This window comes from Geotrypetes seraphini, chromosome 1 (assembly GCF_902459505.1).
Source record: "Geotrypetes seraphini chromosome 1, aGeoSer1.1, whole genome shotgun sequence".
In the NCBI taxonomy this organism is placed as follows: Eukaryota; Metazoa; Chordata; class Amphibia; order Gymnophiona; family Dermophiidae; genus Geotrypetes; species Geotrypetes seraphini.
In genome coordinates this window covers 338,978,776-338,998,697 of record NC_047084.1, presented here as the reverse complement: position 1 = coordinate 338,998,697, position 19,922 = coordinate 338,978,776, and the positions used below count along the sequence as shown (strand labels likewise).

At 42.5% G+C, this 19,922-nt stretch overlaps 1 protein-coding gene across 6 annotated transcripts in view; it reads right to left on the bottom strand.

Annotated features, from left to right (window-relative positions):
- CDKL2 (cyclin dependent kinase like 2) overlaps positions 1–19,922 on the bottom strand; it is a 226,498-nt gene that overhangs the window by 193,327 nt on the left and 13,249 nt on the right. For 5 of the 6 annotated variants that reach the window (XM_033960450.1, XM_033960445.1, XM_033960484.1 and 2 more), the window contains exons 2-3: positions 1,480–1,683; positions 543–614 (exon numbers count right to left, since the gene is read on the bottom strand). In XM_033960450.1, the coding sequence (XP_033816341.1) occupies positions 543–614; positions 1,480–1,647 (240 nt within the window). In that variant the 5' untranslated portion in view covers positions 1,648–1,683. The remainder of the gene's footprint in view (positions 1–542; positions 615–1,479; positions 1,684–19,922) is intronic. The other variant, XM_033960465.1, reaches the window with a different exon arrangement.

The window sequence follows — 19,922 nt, the reverse complement described above, 5'->3', positions numbered from 1 at the left end:
TTTAAAAAATAGGTCTGAGATCCACTGAATACTGCCTGATGGCAAGTGCTCAGATAGCTAGCATGCTGTAGGACTGTAAGTCTGCATCTAAAGCAGTGCTTATCAATCTTTTTGTGGCTATGAGTCCATGATCACAGCCAAATAGAATTGTATGACCCTACAGAGCTGCAGAATAATTATGCACCCATGGAAAACCCACCCATTTGGGAAGCTCTGATCTAAAAAGGGTGGAGCATTCACCGTATCAGTGAAATAAGAGGTGCAGTTAGCTTCTGCTGTTTCAGAAGCTCTGTAATGGTCACGGTGCCTTCAGTGAAAAAGAGAATGAGGCCTTACTCTAGTCCTTCTGTCTCTATGGCCTCACCTTGAAAGGTTGTGATAACCTTTAATGAGTGAGATTTAGGGTCTCCCCCAGCAAGTTCCTCTGATATGCTTTTGGTTAATTCTACTTTTTGATAAATGAGACCACATGTCTCTCTTATGCCACATACACCAAAAGTAATGATAGAAATGCATACCTGCCAGGAAACTAACATACTCACTTGCAAAATATATCCTTTATAATTAAGGTTTCTGAATTTAGGTTTCAACTGATAAACATTGATAAAACACACCTGTTGCAATAAAATGAAAATAGGTGCTTATTGGACAAATACCAGAAAAATATCACTTCCCCCCTAATACTCTCACCCCTCCCAGGACTTTTCTTGTATCCTTCACTCCGATTTTGTGTCTTTTCTGTGCTGTTCTTAAAACCTATATATTTGATTCCACAGGAGAATCTAGCAAACAATAATACTTGTACAATGAAAACACCAATAAATACAGAGAAGTTGATACTTAAAATGGTTTAAGCAGGCAGGATAAGCTCATGGTCAGTGGACAAGCTGTTGATATACAAGTACAATGGCAGCTAATTGGGAAGTGCTGCTAAATGTCAGTATTAACTCAGCATTTGGAAAATAGACAGTACACTTTTCCCTCTGTATTCGCTGTGATAGGGGATTAACAAGACCTGCGAATACAGAAAAACCACAAATAACTTTTTCATATGTTATTCGCTGTTTTCTATTAAAAACCATCATGAATATGGTGAAACCGTGAATAACATGGTGGGAAACCTGGCCTGCTCCTGAAGGAAAAGCAAAACACTGTGAAGAAAGTGCTGGGAATCGGCAATTTCTCTATGCAAGCTGACATAATTTGGGGGGGAGGAGCCAGCAAGCTAAAAAACGCGAATAATCGAAACCGTGAATAAGGAGGGAGAAGTATAGAGGGATGTTACGGGGAAAAGTTAGGGCGTCTCTATTATTGCGATATCTACAGGTGTTTTTGATGAGAATCAAGCAGAAAAGCAATCCTAATACTTAGTTCCATTCATAAAATCTGATCTGGCTAAATACCATTGCTGCAAGAGGCATACACCAGAAGTAATGCACCTCATTTGGCATTCACCTATGAGCTCAGGCGGTAACTCACCTTTAGTAGTTTGATCTCCCGCATGGCAATTTTTTTAACCATTTTGTCATCTTCACTTTCCATAAACTTCTTGACGGCCACTATTCGCCCGCTGTCCTTCTGTCGGCACTTCATCACCATGCCATAGCTCCCTTCTCCCACAAGCCCAAGGTTTTCATACTTTTCCATGATAGGTGGGAATCCAATGCGGCTTTGTGCCGGAAGCTGTAAGATAAAGAAGATGAGCTTTAGCGTGAGTACAGAGATGTGCCCTTCAATGGCAGTGGTGGTGGTGACAAGCCTTTCAGTCATCTCACAAAATTGTCTACTGCTGGCATTCACCTTTTTCTCTGAAAAGTAGTCAGTTCTTTAATTAGCCCACAATTTGGATGATATTCCAAGGAATTGTTCCCCTCTACATGCTTAGTTTAATTCAATATCTTTACTTTACATTTCATTAAATGCCCCTTATAAGCATGGTACTAGGAATCAGTTTAAATCATGGATCTCAAAGTCCCTCTTTGAGGGCCGCAATCCAGTCGGGTTTTCAGGATTTCCCCAATGAATATGCATTGAAAGCAGTGCATGCACATAGATCTCATGCATATTCATTGGGGAAATCTTGAAAACCTGACTGGATTGCGGCCCTCAAGGAGGGACTTTGAGACCCCTGGACCTTAAATTGACTTTCACAATGTGTAAGGGTATAAAATCTTCTAGAGCTTTATCCATTCAATTTTTTTTTTTTTTTTTACTAAGCTGCAAAACTATGGAATACGTTACCAGCAAGATAACCCAATTGAATAATTATGAAAGATTTAAAACTTGTATCAAAACCTCTCTCTGGGGTCGGTGGTGGATCCCGACTCCCAGAGCACTATTTGGATTCTATGATATAGCCTCTCCCAAACCTAAAGGGCCTTTCAGCTTTTGTGGCCCGAGCGATGTTGCTTGGCAAGAAGGCAATTTTGACACAGTGGCTGGCCAGTGACGCCTCGACTTGCAGTCAATGGAGGTCATTGATGATTATTCATGCCTCTTTGGAACGTAGACATTTTACTGATTTTGAAACTGGGCCTGGCCAACGATTTAGTTTAATTTGGGAGCGATTTTGGCTGAGCCTCACTCCTATGGCCCGGAGTAGACTACTGAATTTGTAACTTGCTTATTTCTTGGCTCTCTGCGCTCAGGGATTATTTCATTTTTGTTTCTGTTTGGGGGATGGGGTGGTAGGGGGGGAAGGGTTTTTGTTAGTGCATAAATTTAAGTATCCAGTTGTGTTTTGCTACAGTTGTTTACACGCATGTTGAAAATTAATAAACATATTTAAACATAAAACTTGTATCAAAGCAATTTTGAAAAATATGTATTGGATGATAGGACATAATGCTAAGTTGGTGTAACCAACACGCTCTGTACAAGTAATCCTGCTCTCTTCAATTTATTTGTAGTTGTGAATTCACTGAGATATCAACAGGACTCACCCATAGAAGTGAAGAACACAATTATAATAAATCTTTACCTTCAAATACAATAACAAAAACAGGTGAAATTTTAGAAAACAAGGGGCTCATAATCAAAAAATAAAAATGTCTAAAAACCCTCCTAAATTAATCTTCCGGGCCTTTGCTAGGCCGGCCCATTACAATGATGTGACTTCTGAGGCTGTTGATGAAAACCGCATCTAAATTAATCCTCGCAGCAGCTCCGTGGCCAAGTTAAAAGCACACTGAGCTGCCACTGCTGTTTCCGTGGTGCGGAGAAGACGCGGAAGGCAGGAGTCCAGGGAGATACGTGGCGAGAGGCAAGTCAGCTAGCCAACTCTTCTCTTCCTCCTCTGTGAGCCGCAGCACACTTGGAATCTCAGGAGGCACACTAGTGTGCTGCGGCACACAGTTTGCGATACACTGGCCTAGTGACTTAGGCAATCTAAAAACAGGTCTAAATGCCACAGATATCCAACGTGACCAAATAACCACTGCAGACACAAAGTACAGACCCCCACACACTCCCCCAGTGATCAATGGCCTCCCCCACACACGGCCATAAAAATCAGAATAAAAAAGTACATACCTGCCTATAGAACATCAGCACCTGGCATAGGAAAGCCTAGTAGAGCTGCACAGAGGTAACTTAAGTAGTCTGGGGGGGGGGGGGGCTAATGAACCATAGAGAGGAGGACCCAGGCCCATAAGCCACTCTAATCAGTGCATTCATGGTGAAACGTGTGTACCTACCAAAAAAACCCCAAACCCTATTGTACTGCCAAATAGGTGCCACCTGCAGCCTTGAGAGCTTTTGGGGTGGTAGACAGGTGGGTATAGTAGGTTTTGGGTTTTTTTTTTTTGGGGGGGGGGCTCACCATGACCTATAAGGGAGTTGGGGTGAGATGTTTATGTGGCACCCTTTTTGTGAAGTTCAAAGCAATGCCCTGTAAGGTGCCCCACTACTCTGTTGCCATGTCTGGGTGGCCAGTCCATCACTTTGCTGGCCCCTCCCATGCCCAAAAGGTCCTGTTCTAGGTGTTTTTGACTTAGGCAAATTTTTGGACAAGAATGGGGTATAAAGATAGATGACTTAGCAGTGTGGACGAACAAACAGCTGGACTTATAAGTAGATGATTCTCAAAAAAATGTTGGATATATATTTCAAGAATGGACTTTTAGCGACTAGCAACTTAGTCCCAAAACAGACTTAGATGTATTTTTTTTATTATGCCCCTCCACGTTAATTACCAAAGAATCAATATATTCTACAATATAAGGTAGGCATAGGTAAAGATGCAAAACAGAAGGTTTTATTCTCAGAAGTTCAAAGAAATCCATCTATCATTTCAAAGTGCCAATGACATTTAACATTTCACATAACTGGCCAGTTCTGATTTTACTATCTAAATTTGTGCAAAATTTCAAACTATAACTAATTTGCCCAAATAGTAATAGTGTCTAGGTAAATATAGTTCTTGTATTGGTAAACCAGCAGCCTGTTTACAGTCAAGAATAGGCTATCAAATACTCTTATTTTAAATTGACAGTTCTGCAGTTCTGAGGCTTTACTTATCTTGAGGGTCTCTTGAATAATCTTCTTGTTTCATCTGTCTTGGCTCTAGAATTCTGCTTCTTGTTCTCCCTTAACCTGACTTAAAGAAGAGAGGCTTCCTCCCTAAATGTGAGTTACTAGTATGTGCCTGCCTATCAGGATGCCTAAAAAACCCCTAAGGTTTTCTGGCTTTCAAACCAAAATTAAAATTAGGTTCCCTAATTAGATTTCCTTTCTACTTAAAAATCACTGATCCCTATCTGACTTTGTGAAAGCTAGAGTTCTTCAGCTGCTCAGGAACCTTTACACACCACACTCACTCTGACACTTTCTGAGGAAAATTTGATGACCGCTCAATGTATATTTTCCTAAATAATCCTTACACTCGAATAGAAAATACAGCAGTTTCTCAGCACAGTACAAAACAATCTACTTGTTGGCAGAATTTAATAATCTAATTCATGTGTTGAAAATTCATATATGGGCTAGATTCACTAAGCAAACCGATCGTGTACCGCTCAGTTTGCGCTCACTTTCCGACTCCGGCTCAATTCACTAACCTTCCTCCAGACCCCATCCACACCCGATCCAATCTGCGCATGCAAATGAGTAAAAAGGCATGTAAATTTCTTAACGTGTCGATTCATGAAACCATTTCGTCCAAACCGACTGGCCTTTCCTGTCCAAAAAGTTCCGACTGCTGAGGACCAGCCGTTTACATCCTCGCCGACTATTTCTGCCTAGCAACTGACGCATGCATGTTAAGAACCCCATTAAAAATATATATGTACCCCTTCAAAAATCCAAAATATATCAAAACTTTTAAATATATGTAAACGTTCATGTACATAAGTGTTAGAAATATATTTTTTTATTTTTTTGGAATGTGCATAGTGAGTGCGGGAGTGAATCTCAGATTTGTAATGCGCATGGCGAGAAAATCGCTGATTAACCCCCGTGCTCTCCTTGCGCATTGTACATTTCAAATATCAATGGCAAATAACAAAAAGAAATCCAAAATCAAATAAAACTTTTATGGGCCAGCTATCCCTCTTCCTTCCAGCTGGATTGTCGCGTGTATGTGACGTCAGGGTGTCACTAGTGGTTGCTGCCTGCTTCACGGCTGATAGAGGCACACAGCCTCCTGTGATTCGTAGGCTGTATATAACAGCGCGTGATCCCAGCGCATTCAACAGCTGTTAACTGTTGTGCCTTCTAGCAACTTAACAGTACTTTTCGTCGGCTACACCATCTGCTTCTTTTGGAACATGAGTATGCTGCGGAAGATGAGGCTACAGCTAGAGAAACGAGAAAATAACAGTTGGTAAGAAGACTTCCTTATATTGCCTTTTTTACGACAACAATGCTTTGCAGTAGGCGTATTCGGAGCCCGCTGATGTCCGTGATTAAACCACACCCCATTTCTACGCAGTGAAATCCTAAAGAGCTAGCGCATGCATTATGAGCTTAAAAACCAACAAGGTTACAGTGCACATGTGCGTTAAATCAGTGTTTCAGTGCTAATAGCAGCGTGTTTAAGATTGGATCATTTGCATGGATAAGCTTTACTGAATCGATCGCCTACAATGACTCGGAAATGAATACGACACGAAGCGGATAGATTTCAGGACTTTAGTGAATCCTGCCCATAGTTCTTAACTGTGGCGTACCAAGGGTGGGGTAGACTGCCCCAAGTGCAGATCATAAAGGGGGTGTTCCCCTTCCAGCAGTGGCAGCCTCAGCCTTTACAACTCACTGCTCTGCTTGTTTGGCCTTGATTTCTGCCAGATCTTGTCTTCAAAGAAGCAGGAAGTAGGTGGAACCCAGCAGAGGAAGGCCTGATGCCAGCACAGAGCAGCGAGTTGTGAAGGCTCCTGACAATGAGAGAGAGGTACCCATGGAGGGGTACAGAAATGCTGTACTATGCACCCGATTGGAGGGAGGGAAGGGTAAGGAAGAAAGTCATCAAACTGGGGGGGGAGGAAGAAGGAATAGAAGGGAGAGGAGAGAGTGATGCCAGACCATCGGGAAGGGAGGGAAAGGAAGCAGAAGAGATGCCAGAGCATGGAGGGGGAGGGAGAGATGGAAGGGAAGGAGAGGAGGGAAATACCAGGGCATGGGTGGAAGGAAGGGTAGGAGAATTAGATGCTAGACCAGGGGTGGGCAAACTTTTTGACTCGTGGGCCACAATGGGTTATTAAATTTGGCAGAGGGGCCAGACCCGTCCCGTCCCCACAAGCTTGGTCCCCATCCCCGTCCTGTCCCCACAAACCATCTGATCCCATCCACACAAGACTCGAATAGTTTTATACTAAACTTATTTTATTAAAGTATAAAAAAACAATATTCTGTACAATTGTCATTTTATAAATCAAATTTCTGGCTGCTGAACTAGAGAAAGATGTTCAGCCATCAGGGTTTTGTTTATAAATGTTTATCAACACAACTAATATATTACTTTATCCTAAAGCAAAAAAAGAAAATAAATAGAATTATTTTTTTTTTTCTACCTTTGTTGTCTGGTTTCTGCTTTCCTCATCTTTTCCTTATTGAACTCCTTCTATCTACTGTCTGCCTTCTCTCTGCCAGTTCCCTTCAGTGTCTTCTCACCCACTCTCTCTTCCCCAGTTCCCTTCGGTGTCTCTTCCTCTCCTCCGCCCCTCCCTCCAGCACCCTTCACACTTCCTGCCCCTGATCGCGGGACCCAGATACATCAGTCAGGCTACCAGCTGAGGCAGCCAAGCTTCCAGCCGCCCTCCAATCCGAGAAGTTGCCAGACCCGTTGCAGCTTTTCTTGCAAAAGAGGCGGATCTTCAGGGAACCATTTCTACAGCAGCTTCTCAGAGCAGCTGGTGTTCTCCAGGCTCTCTGCCTCTGACTCGGGCCCTTCCAACACCAGCAATGTGTCACTGGTCTTCTCGGCCAGACAAGGATAATCCACGGAGACGGGCAGCGACTCCTTTGCGCTCCACAGCTCCAGGGCCTCCAACTGCAGCTCTAGTCCGAGTCAAGGTCTAGCGCACAGCAGTGCTGGGCACAAAACTCAGTCTCGGCCTCCTCTCCCCCTTCCTCATGCAACGTCTTGCGGAAAACCATCAGCTGCAACCGAGAGCCGCAAACCCGGGCCAGGAGAGGGAAACACTGAGCAGCAGGAGCTCCCCCATCTCCACCAAACAGGTGGCTCAGGGCCCAGTACGTGACAGCTTCAGAATCCCGGAGCTCCATTGGTTGCATCAGCTTCATGAAAGGAAGGGAGGGGGGGGGGAAGTAAACATCACAATGGCGAGCTGGTTTAAAACACTAAATGGGCCGGATATGGCCCATGGCCGTAGTTTACCATGTCTGTGCTAGACCATTGGGAAGAAGGAAAGGAAAGAAAGGAGATGCCAGAGCATAGCGAGAGAGGGAGAGGTGGAAGGAGAAGAGAGGAGAGAGATTACAGGGTATGGGGGAAGGGAAGCAGATGCCAGACCATGAGGTGAGTTGGGGTGGGAAGAGGGAAGGAAAGGAGAAGAGATGATAGAGCATGGGGGAGGGAGTGGAGACAGAGAAAAATAGAAGGGCCAGAGAAAGAGGGCAGATGCTGGATGGTATGGAGTGAGGAAATGATAATGAAAGCAGAAACCAAAGATGACAAAATGTAGAAAAAATTTATTTGTTGTTGCTTTAGTATAAAGTAGTATTGTAGCTGTATTGATAAATATAAAATGGAAATAAGGTAATCTTTTATTGGACTAATTTAACTTTTGGAGACCAAAATCCTCTTCCTCAGGCAGTGGCATACCAAAGGCGGGGGGGGGGGGGGGTGTATTAAAAATATTTTTTATATGGGCGGGTTTTAAAAAATGATCGGCCCCAGATGTCACATACCCTATGTTTATTAAAATTTGATGCAAAAGCTTATAACAGTTTCAAAGCGAATTGCTAATTAAAAAAAAAGGCAACAGGAACATTTTCACACATATGGGAGAGGGGGGTGGAACTCCAAAATTTTTAGAAAAAGATAACAATGAAGGGTCACATAATAGGGAAGGGCTAAAAGCAGAAGCAAATATGTTCAGCTCAGTTAAAAAAAATAACTTTCTTCTTTGTCTCAAACAGAAAGGCGACCACCACCAACCTCAGAATTAATTATCCCTATGGAGAATAATATAGACATCTTTTAACAATCCAGCTTTTAAAGAGCTGGTATTAGTTCCTCAAAGGAAACAAATAAATGCATCCAGGAAGCAGTTTGAAACTATTCCTTTCTACAGTTAACCAAAGAGACTTTGCAACAAAATTTCCTTTTCAGGTTCCACCCACTTCAGTGTTTATTGTGGCCACATTCAGCTCACTTTTTCTCTCAATAAATTTTCCCATCAGATTCAATCTCAGCAGCCCTCAGAAACCTTTTCAACTGTGTCCATGGCTCTCTCTCAACTGTCACCAGAACAGATTCCTGTCTTGACCTGTGCAGCCAATCAGAAGCCTCCTTACAAATACACTTGAAGTCCTATACATTCCAATGGGATTGGGACTTGTATAACACCTTCTTGTACTGTAGTTTTACGACCACACTCAAAAGTGGTTTACATACGTAGGGTTAACATTTGGCTCCAGAAAAAGGAGGACGGATTGAGACATCCGGGTTTTACTTCCATTGCTTTCAATGAAATTAAACCCAGATGTCTCAGTCTATCCTCCTTATTCCCATTACTTTCAATGAGAGTAAAACCAGGATGTCTCAATCCGTCCTCCTTGTTCTAGAGCCATATGGTAACCCTACATACAGGTACTTCAAGCATTTTCTCCATCTATCCCGGTGGTCTCACAATCTATTTAACGTACCTGGGGAAGTGGAGGATTAAGAGACTTGCCCAGGGTAGGGTTACCATAGTTTGAGCAGCCCGCCCTGTTCCGCTTCCGGTCCCGCTCCAGCCCTGCCCCCACACACCCTCCTCTCATCTTCCCTGACGAGCTCTGGCTGCATCTGGAGGGCCTGGAGCATGTGCAGAGGTGTATGACGTCATCTGCACATGCTCAGAGGCCCTCCAGATGCGGTCGGAGCTCGTTGTGGCTTTACAAAAGCCAGAGCCAGACAAACTGCTGGGGTAAAGTCTGTCCATGAACCTGGACAGTCCTCTAAAAAGAGGACGTCTGTGTTTTCCTGATCATCTGGTAACCCTAGCCCAGAGTCACAAGGACCAGCACGGGTTTAAATCCACAACTTCAGGTTGCTGAGGCTGTAGCTCTAACCACTACACTACGTAAACTCTCATCACTCTATTTTAATCTAATCTAATCTAATCTAATCTAAACCTTAAGTTTATATATCGCATCATCTCCACGAATATGGAGCTCGACACAGTTTACAAGAACTTAATAGGTAGAGAAGGAGAAAGGTTTACATGAAACTTATGTGTAGAAGGGAGGAGAAAAAGGGGGGAGGATAGAGTTACAATTTGGTAAAAAGCCAAGTTTTCAGTTGTTTGCGGAATAATTGGAGGGAGCCCAATTAAATAAAATTTACTATTAATAGCCCTCATTTTCAAATTCTTCCCAGAGAATTCAAGGGTGCTAACATCCAGAATTAGTATTCTGTTAAAATGTCTCAACATTTAACTTGCAGGAACTTTATTTTTGGCTCTGACCAAATTCAGCATTTTCTGAGCTATGGGTTAACAACATTTTTTCAGAGCTGCAACCACTAAGGCTTGGATGCACTAAACATAATTGCTAATACCGACTGGATCACTGTTGGCCAATTCTCTAGCCAATTGTGGAAGAGCAATCAATGTACCAAAAAGACTGCATGCAAATGATTTGTGTGAAGGTTCATTGTAATCTCTGTCTCTCTCGTCCGAGCAACTCTCACATATGTGCAAAGCTGGAAAAGGTAAGACAGAGCAGCTGAGAGCCAGGGGAAGCTTCAAAAGCAGCCTCTTTCTCCTCAGCTTTTTGTGGCTGGAAACCTTTTATTCTTTTTTAATGGACAGATGTGCGTGTGTTACACACGTGAATACCAATAACAATAACGAAGGTGACTAATTGGTGCTCAGTCTCTTTATTGCGATGGACTCAACACGATTGTGTTTCGACTCACAAGGGCCTGCCTCAGGAGTCTTATAGTTTAATCATGATAGATAATTTGTGAAAATTCGTATAATTTATTCATTCATTGTGTCATGAGAAACACCACTGCTGACTTTAATTTTGTTGCTGCTAGGAGTATACGCCGGTTCTTACTCCTCTCTGATGACTGGCATTGCTATCTTCCTCCCCCACCCCAATGACCAACACTCCTATCCCTCCACTACCCGCTCCCCCGCCCTAGACTGACACTGCACTTACAGTTCCAGGACTCAGAAAGCTGATGCCGATGCCAACACTCTGTGCTGGTGAAGGGCCTTGAGCATCTGCATGTGCTCAAGGCCTGTTGACTCCTGCCTTCTCTGGGATTCTCGAAGGGAGTCCAACAAGCCTTGAGCATGTGCAGACGTTCAACTTCAACTTCAATAGAGCGTCAGTGTCGGCATTGGCTTCCTATGTTCTAGAACTGTAAGTGCAGTCTGGGGCAGGGGGGAACAGGTATGAAAGGACAAAAGTGCATCACTGTTCAATTCTCCAGCGCTACAGTGGCCTCCTCTGTACCTTTCTTTTACTGTGGTCCACCCCCTTTCAAAGCAATTTCCTGTTTCCACTTGGGCAGACCGCAGCAAAGAAATGGTGCAGAGGAGGCTGCGGTAACGCAGGAGAATTACTCCCATGCCGGCGACCATGTAGTTTTCATGGTGAGGGGGCCTTCAGAACTGGGTGGGGAGAACATTTGGTGGAACCGGGGGAGTGGGGAAGGAGAAAGAAGGGAGAGATGCTGAATGGGAGGGGCATAGAGGAGAGGAAGGAAATGGTGGTACAGGGATGGAGGGAAGGGGAAGAGATGGTGCACATGGAAGGAGGGAAGGGGAAGAGAGGGAAAATATGGTGCACATGGATGGAGGAGAGAGGAAGAGCTGAAAAGATAGATTTGAGGTGGAGGCAGAAAAATGGAAGAAAACTGAATATGAAAATCAATGCCAAAGATGGATCTTACCTTAATACTTATATCTTCAACCTCCCTGATGATGGACTCAACTGAAACTCAGCTGGAGTTGGAGGCTTATGCTGATTGAATATAAGTAATTAAAACTGGAAAACTTAAGGATTAAGAAGAGAAAACCTCAGAACTGATTAAGCATTTCTAATTGGATCATTAATATAAGGAATAACTGGTCTGGTAAAGCCTACAGATTACTACTCAAGGAAATATTGGGGCTTTAATTGATTCATCATCAAGTTAAGTGAGCTTCATTGGGCCTGAATGGCTTCAAAACTTGACACCATTAAGAACCTTGAAGATTGATTGATGGACTCTACTTTAAAGCTTTAGATAGTACCTATAGCTTTCCCCAGCCTATGATTTTGTTATTAGTAGAACTTTGTATTACATGTTATTGTAGATTTTAAATGTAGATGAAATAAATTTTGTTCGTTTTTAGAATATGAATTGAATTAAAGAAATCAATAAATTAAATATTTAAGAAATTTTATGTTATGGTATTCTTGGTATAGCATTTTAATGAATTGAATATCAGTAATTGACTATATTTACCCTACTTTGTATAGTTTTATTATTGGTTTTAACAGCATTAAGGGCAATTCTGATGGTCCCCAAAAACTGGTACCAAAAAGGTTGGTGCTCAGTGCTATTCTAAAGGATACTTAAAGATAGTGCTATTCTATGATGTACCCATATATTCTGAGTGCCAATTTCAGCACCAGGACTTACACCTGCTGAAACCAGGTATAATTACCGGTGCACATCCCTGGTATTCAAGAACACTGTGCACAAGTTTTAGGAGTGCACCTCCCATGGCCTCACCCTTTTGGATTGCATGCTATAGAATTTGGGTGCAAATTGTTATAAAATAGCACGTAGCAAGATGTGCACGCAAATTTAAATGGGTGCCAATTAATGCCAAGCAGCAACAATTATTTGCACTATATAGAGAACCCAGGGGTTAACCCTTCACCGACTCAGACATTAACTTAGATTATAAGTCCTCTAGCATAGGCATCAATCTATTGTAACTCATCTTGAGGATGGATCTGGAAAGATGAGTAATCAAATCCAAATCCAATCCCCCTCCTTCAGCACTCCCCCCACCAAAATGTAAACTAAACTAAAACTTAGGGCTCCTTATACGAAAGCGCGTTAGGGCCTTAACGTGCGGAATAGCGTGCGCTAAATTGCTGCACGCGCTAGCCACTACCACCTCCTTTTGAGCAGGCAGTAGATTTTTGGCTAGCACGCGCTAATCTGGTGCATGTGCTTAGTTTATAGACCGAGTCATCAACCAAGAGGAACTCGACTTGGTTAACAATAATTTAAAACATAATACATAAATTTGACAAGAAAAAGTAGACTGAAATAGTTAATTTCCAAAATGTTTAGCAAACAAAAAAGTTTTCAGAACTTTCCGTAATAAAGCAAAAGAACCAAAACTTCTTAATGTAAGCGGTAAATTAAAAGCAAAAGAATAACTAAATCTCTTAAAGGTTCTGTTTTTACCACTGAGAGAGCGAAATGTAAGTTTTAATTTTTGAGAACTTCTGGCAAGATGAGATCTATGAACATTCCAGTCTCAAGGAATCAAAGTGGCAAAAATGACAAATAGGACCTTAAATGCAATACAAACGCACTTAAATTGAATTCTGAGATACACTGGAAGCCAATGTAATTCCTTGAGCAGAGGGGTTATGTGATCAAATTTACTTTTACCGAAAATAAGTTTAGCTGCAGTGTTCTGTATTAATTGAAGTTTCTGCAGACTGACCTTTGAAAGATCCAAATACACTGAATTGCAGTAATCCAACCTTGACAAATTGATTGCTTGAACCAATACAGAGAAGTGTTGTTGGTGAAAAAGTGCTCTCACTCTTCTCAGAGCACGGAGGCTGAAAAAACACTTTTTAATAAGCGAGTTTAGTTGGTCCTTAAATGTAAGTGAAGAATCGATAACAATACCCAATATTAACGAGGAAAACTCAATTTTCAAAGATTCTCCTGAGTCTAAGATCACAATAGAAGGGAGGGAATCTAACTTTGGGCCAAGCCATAAAAGCTTAGTCTTGGCAGCATTTAATTTCATCTGTACCATTGTCGCCCAGGACTAAAGTTTGGTAATACAATGGTTAATACTGGATATCAGATTATCGAGCCGTGGATCAACCTCAAGTAATATGAAGATATCATCAGCATATGTTAGTAAAGTTTCTCAGGTATTCAAATCGTAATGTTTCAATGAACTCATGTAGATGTTAAATAAGATCGGAGACAATGGAGAGTCCTGATTTTGAATTGGAGCCTTTCATATTGACTGAATAAGAGCGAGAAGATAGAAAATTGTCACACCAGTCTAGAACAATTTGATCAAGGTCTATTTCTGAAAGCAGGTAATGCAGAATATTGTGATTAACTACATCAAAAGCTTAAAAGAGATCATAAGAACATAAGAAGTTGCCTACACTGGGTCAGACCAGAGGTTCATCGCGCCCAGCGGTCTGCTCCCGCAGTAGCCCATCAGGTCTATGACCTGTGAAGTGGTTCCTGACCATTTCTATAACCTACCTCTACTTCTATCTGTACCCCTCAATCCCCTTCTCCTTTAGGAACCTATCTAAACCTTCCTTGAACCCCTGTAATGTGCTCTGGCCTATCACTACCTCCGGAAGCGCGTTCCATGTGTCAACCACCCTCTGGGTAAAAAAGAACTTCCTAGCATGTGTTCTAAACCTGTCCCCTCTCAGTTTCTCCGAGTGACCCCTTGTACTTGTGGTTCCCCACAGTTGAAGAATCTGTCCCTGTCTACCTTCTCTATGCCCCTCAGGATCGAATTGAAGTAAGATAGCATGCCTCTTACTAGACTGTAGCTGTTGAATCTTAGAAAGAAGTGAAACCAGAAGAGTTTCTGTACTGAAATTTGGGTGGAACCCATGCTGTAAAGGCAAAAGAATAGAAAATTTATCCAGATAACTTGAAAGTTGGGTGGCAACAATTGATTCCATAAGTTTAGTTAAGAGAGGTATATTAGCAATTGGTCTATAGTGGGAGGTAACAGTTGGATCGAGATCTGATTTTTTCAGAAGGGGAGTATGCCTTATACCCATATCATGCGAGAAAAATTCTGTTTCCAAAATGTAATTTATAACATATGGATCTGGAATGGTCAAGTTGTCGTCCCATCTCACCCCATCTAATAATCAGGCCGCAGCTTTGTTTCTTGGTACAACCAATAAGCAATGAACAATTGCTTCACCACCTGAGCTACAAACATTGCAATTTGACAAAAACTCAAAATTGTATTCCCTTGACCCTGCCATATCAGCAAGATCCTAGGAGGGGTCATGAACCTCCATGCTCCTATTTCGTACCACGTGCCTCAAGGCATATTTGCTCACTTGAGCTCGCTTCCCCTTAACTGCTCATCTCCTGATGAGTCTGGGGGGGGGGGTAGGCATGGACCTCCATGCCTCCCTTTCAGGGTCATCTGACCCGCAGCATCTCCACTTAACTGAGCCGACTGCCCAAATACCCGCTTATCTTCCGATGAGCCAAAACCTCGTACCTTGGGTTACCACTGCTGTGACAACCCTAAACCATATCACCCGAGCGAACTCTATAGCCTAGGGGAGGGTAGGAGGGACAGTTGCCTCCAAGGGACAGGGAAGCGCACTGTTCCTCGGAGGCATGAAACCTATAACTCCCACCCATCATGCCCTGCTTCCCCTCTTGCAGCCAATCCACTCTCAGCCACTTGGCAGGAGCAGAGTCCCTCTTTATCTACCTCTGACCTCCCCTCTCTTAATCCAACAACCTCCCCCATGCACCTGCAAGCCATCTCAGCCTGGGCGACCAACTTAGACCATCCAGCCCATTGTTATTGTCGCCCAGCGAGACTAGCTCTTGGGCTCTTTTATAATATAGTCAGCCAATTGTTTGCCTGAGTTGGAATATTGGCAAAAAGATAAGAGGGAAAAGGATCAAGAATACATTTACATCTCATAAATTTTGCACAAAGTTTTGAGACTCAGATACTGAGTCAAATGAATACCAGAAGCGATCAGCTGGCGTCAGCATAGAATTATCCTTAGGATCCCTTAAAAAGAGATCAAGGTTCACTGCAGAAAAAGAATTCCTAATAGTAACAATTTTATCTACTAAAAAAGAAGCAAGAGTCTGCAGTGGGTAGTATGATCATAATTGGTCAGTTTGCGCCAGAGTCTAAATAAGATACTACTTTGATGATTAGAATTAGCAATTTTACCACCATAATAGTTTTTTTTTTGCTTTCCTCAGCTCAGAGTTATATTTTCTTACAGTAAGCCTCCAATTAAGTTTATCTAAATCTGAAGTAAATTTTTTCCATTTTCGTTCAAGTTTCCTACATGTTTGCTTAAGTTCTCTGTGATATGGTGTGAACCAAGGAGAATTCCTGGAATGAGAGATGGATTTAGTAACAAGCGGAGCAAGAGTTAAATATGTACTCTTGGAAATTGTACTCCAGTTAGCCCAACTACCATTTACAGAGCCTTCTCTAGGAGAACAAGGTAACTTTAAAGTTTGAGTCCAGAATAAATCTGGACTAATTTTCTTTTTAAGACTTACAGTTCTTTTGTGATGAACCCTTTCTGGTATATGAGCCATAAAAATAGGCAATGTAAATTCACCAAGATAATGGTCAGACCAAGGGACCCGCTGCCAGCGTACGTTATCGATAACAGAGCTCTCTGTGGGGTAAGATCCATAAAGGAGATAATATCAAGAGAATGACCTTTCTCATGAGTAGGTGTTATCTGGAGCAAGGATAGCTCCAGAGAGTGAAGCATGGAGATGAAATCAAGAGTATCCTCGAGATGTAAATTGATGTCACCTATTACAAGTAATCTCTGAAATTTTACTGAAGAATTTGCAATAATTCCAGTAACAAGAGGGCTAGATTTATTCCATGGAATTGGAGGACGATATAAAAGGAGGATACCAAAAGGATAATGAGCCAATTCATCCATGACAGAAACCAAGATATATTCCAGTTCTGGGAGGCTGGCCTTGTCCACTAATTGCACCATGAAAAAAGATTTATAAATCAATGCTAGTCCACCTCCTCTTTTATTGCTTCTAAAGGACATGTGGCTACTAAAGCCATAAGAACAAAGTTCACTCTGAGAAAATGTATCTTCCTGAGAAATCCAGGTCTCAGTGATACACATTAAACCGGGATCTAAATCATCTACATAAAACCCAAAATGAAATATCCATATTTAAAACTCTGAAGACAGCTTGTTTGATTTAAAAACAAACAAACTAAAATTAACTATCTCAAAGGAGTTGCAATAAACAGAGAGCCAGCCGTGAAGAATAAAAATTAAGCAAACTTAGGAGAAATATCCAAAATAAAACATAAAATAAAAAACACAAGTTGTGCAAAAGGTTGGTTGAACTACTATCTAAATAGATACTTATATGAAAAGTTGTAAGAAGCTTCTAGATAAGGACAGCTTCCTAAATGTCTTATAAAATAGGCAACATACTGCTTAAAAGCAAGTAAACATAATGCTACTAAAGAGTGAGCTGACCTAATGCAGCTAAAAAGTAAATAGATGTAATGCTGCTAAAAAGCAGTATTCAAACAACAGCACATAAGGTTGAACTTAAGAGGCAAACTAATACTATAAACAAGGCAAATAAAACAACTTATAAAACAGGCTTAAAGTGAAAACCATTGTAAAGAAGCAAAGCTGCTAAGATAAGCAAAACTAAAAAATAAACAGAGCAACTAAAATAACTGATAGAACAAGATTAAAGATAAGCATAAACAGTGAGTACATTTGTAATTGCAGGAAGGTAAACATCAAAGGAGTTACAGAGTCTGACGCCTCAGGCAGGGACGGAGCAAGCTCACACACCCAATCAGAATCAAGGCCAGGATTCACTAAGCAAACTGATCGTGTACCGATCGGTGTGCGACCTCGGCCCGATTCACTTACCTGTCTTCCGACCATCCTCCGATCCGCGCATGCAAATGAGGGCAATGGCATGCAAAATAGGCAGGGACGCGATTCACTAAAGAAAACCCTGCAACACCAACTGAGCTGGCTGATCAAAAAAAGTGACTCCTGAGGACCAGTCACTGAAGCCCTTTCTGGCAGCTCTGCCTTCTGCCGCCCTGCTCTCTGCCCTGTCAGTCCCTATCCTGCAGCCCCGAACACGCTGCCTGCCTGCCCCGAACATGCTGCCTGCCTGCCACGAACCCGAACGCCCTGCCTGCCTGCCCAGACTCTCCCACCCTTCCCTGCACTGCAAGCCCGTGGTTTTAACCCATGGGCTTAAGCGGGTTAAAACCACGGGCTCCCAAAAGTTCCTTGATCGCCTATTATTTATTTAATTTAATATTTTTAAACTTTTCCACGCGCTTGCAGTGCAGGGAAGGGTGGGAGAGTTGGGGCAGGCAGGCAGGGTATTCGGGTTTGGGGCTGGAAGGCAGGCGTGTTCGGGGCAGGCAGGCAGCACTTTTAGGTTCCCTGGGTTTCTTGCCCATTAGAAGAAGAAGAAGAAGGAGAAAAAAAACCCCCAACTCCGATGGCCCGGAGGTCCCGCGCATGCTCAGACCATCTACAGATGGTCTGCGCATACGTGGGGATCGCTATAGCTGGATCCATGCCTGCTGATGGGGGCGTTCCTCCGATCGCCCTCATCTCCATGTTGGAGTTTGTAGAATTCATCGGACCTGCCAGATTAGGCCTGGATCGAGCCCGATCGGGCAGGTTAGTGAATCCTGGCCCAAGTCAGTAGATGGTAGAAGACTTTTCCCAGGCTTTAAGCTGTACACACAAATTGGTGCACACAGCCAATCTGTGCACACAATTTAATTAACAAGTCTAATTGGTGCTGATAATTGACATTAAATGGCATTAATTAGAAGTTAAGCCACAACTCAGTAGGTGTATTCTATAAAGTGCTGCACACTGGTTCTAGTGCATAAATCTGAAAAGGAAAATTAGGGTTAGATTCACTAAAGTCCACAAATCGATCCTATACATGTCCTTTCTGTTTCCAAGTCATTTTGGCCGATCGATTCAGTAAAGCCTGTCCATGCAAATGATCAAATCGTAAACACGTCCCCATTCATGCACACATCTCGCTATAACATCAATCGACGCACGTGCACACTGTATCCTTGTTGGTTTTGAAGCACATAACGCATGCGCTAGCTCTTTAGGACTTCGCTGTGTAGAAATGGGGCGGGGTTTAATCACGAACCTCATTGACAGGCTTCGAATGTGCCTACCGCAAAGCATTGTCATATAAAATGCAATATAAGAACTGTAGTTTTTAACCAACCTCTCCTCGGCATGCTCGTGTTCCAAAAGAAGCAGATAGCGTAGCCGATGAGCGCCATCCATTTCTCTCAGGAAAAGAACTGTTAAGTTGCTAGAAGCACAACAGTTAACAGCAGTTGAATGTGCTTGGCTCATGCGCTTATATACAGCCTACGAATCCCAGGAGGCTGTGCGGCTTTCTGTCGTAAAGCACGAAGAAACCAAAGGTGACACCATGACGTCAGATGCATGTGACAATCTAGCTGGAAGGAAGGGGGGAGGGTTAGGTGGCCCTTAAAAGTTTATTTTTGATTTTTTTAAAAAAAATTTGGCATTGATATATGAAATGTACAGTGTGCAAGGAGAGCACGGGGGGTTATTTTCTTGCCATGCGCATTACAAATCTGAGATTCACTTCTGCAATCGCTATGCGCATTTCAAAAAAATCAAAAAAATATTTCTAACGCTTATGGACATAAAAGTTTACATATATTTAAAGTTTAGATGTATTTTGGACTTTTTGCGGGGTAGATATATATATTTTAATGGGGTTCTTAACATGCACGTGGCAGTTGCTAGGCAGGAATAGTCGGCGAGGATGTAAAGCGACTGGTCCTCAGCAGTCAAAACGTTTTGGATCGGAAAGGCCAGTCTGTTTGGACGAAATGGTTTCATGAATCAATGCCTTAAGAAATTTACATGCCTTTTTACTCATTTGCATGCGCAGATCGGATTGGGTGCAAATGGGGTCTGGAGGAAGGTTAGTGAATCAAGCCGTAATCAGAAAGTGTGCGCAAACCGAGCGGTACACAATCGGTTTGCTTAATGAATCTAGCCCTTAGTTAGAGGAAGAGCTTAGGTGGATTGTGGGCATTCCTAAAATTTATATGCAGTTATATAGCACAGTTACTTACCGTAACAGGTGTTATCCAGGGACAGCAGGCAGATATTCTTGACTGATGGGTGACGGCACCGACGGAGCCCCGGTACGGACAATTTTAGAGTGATTGCACTCTAAGAACTTTAGA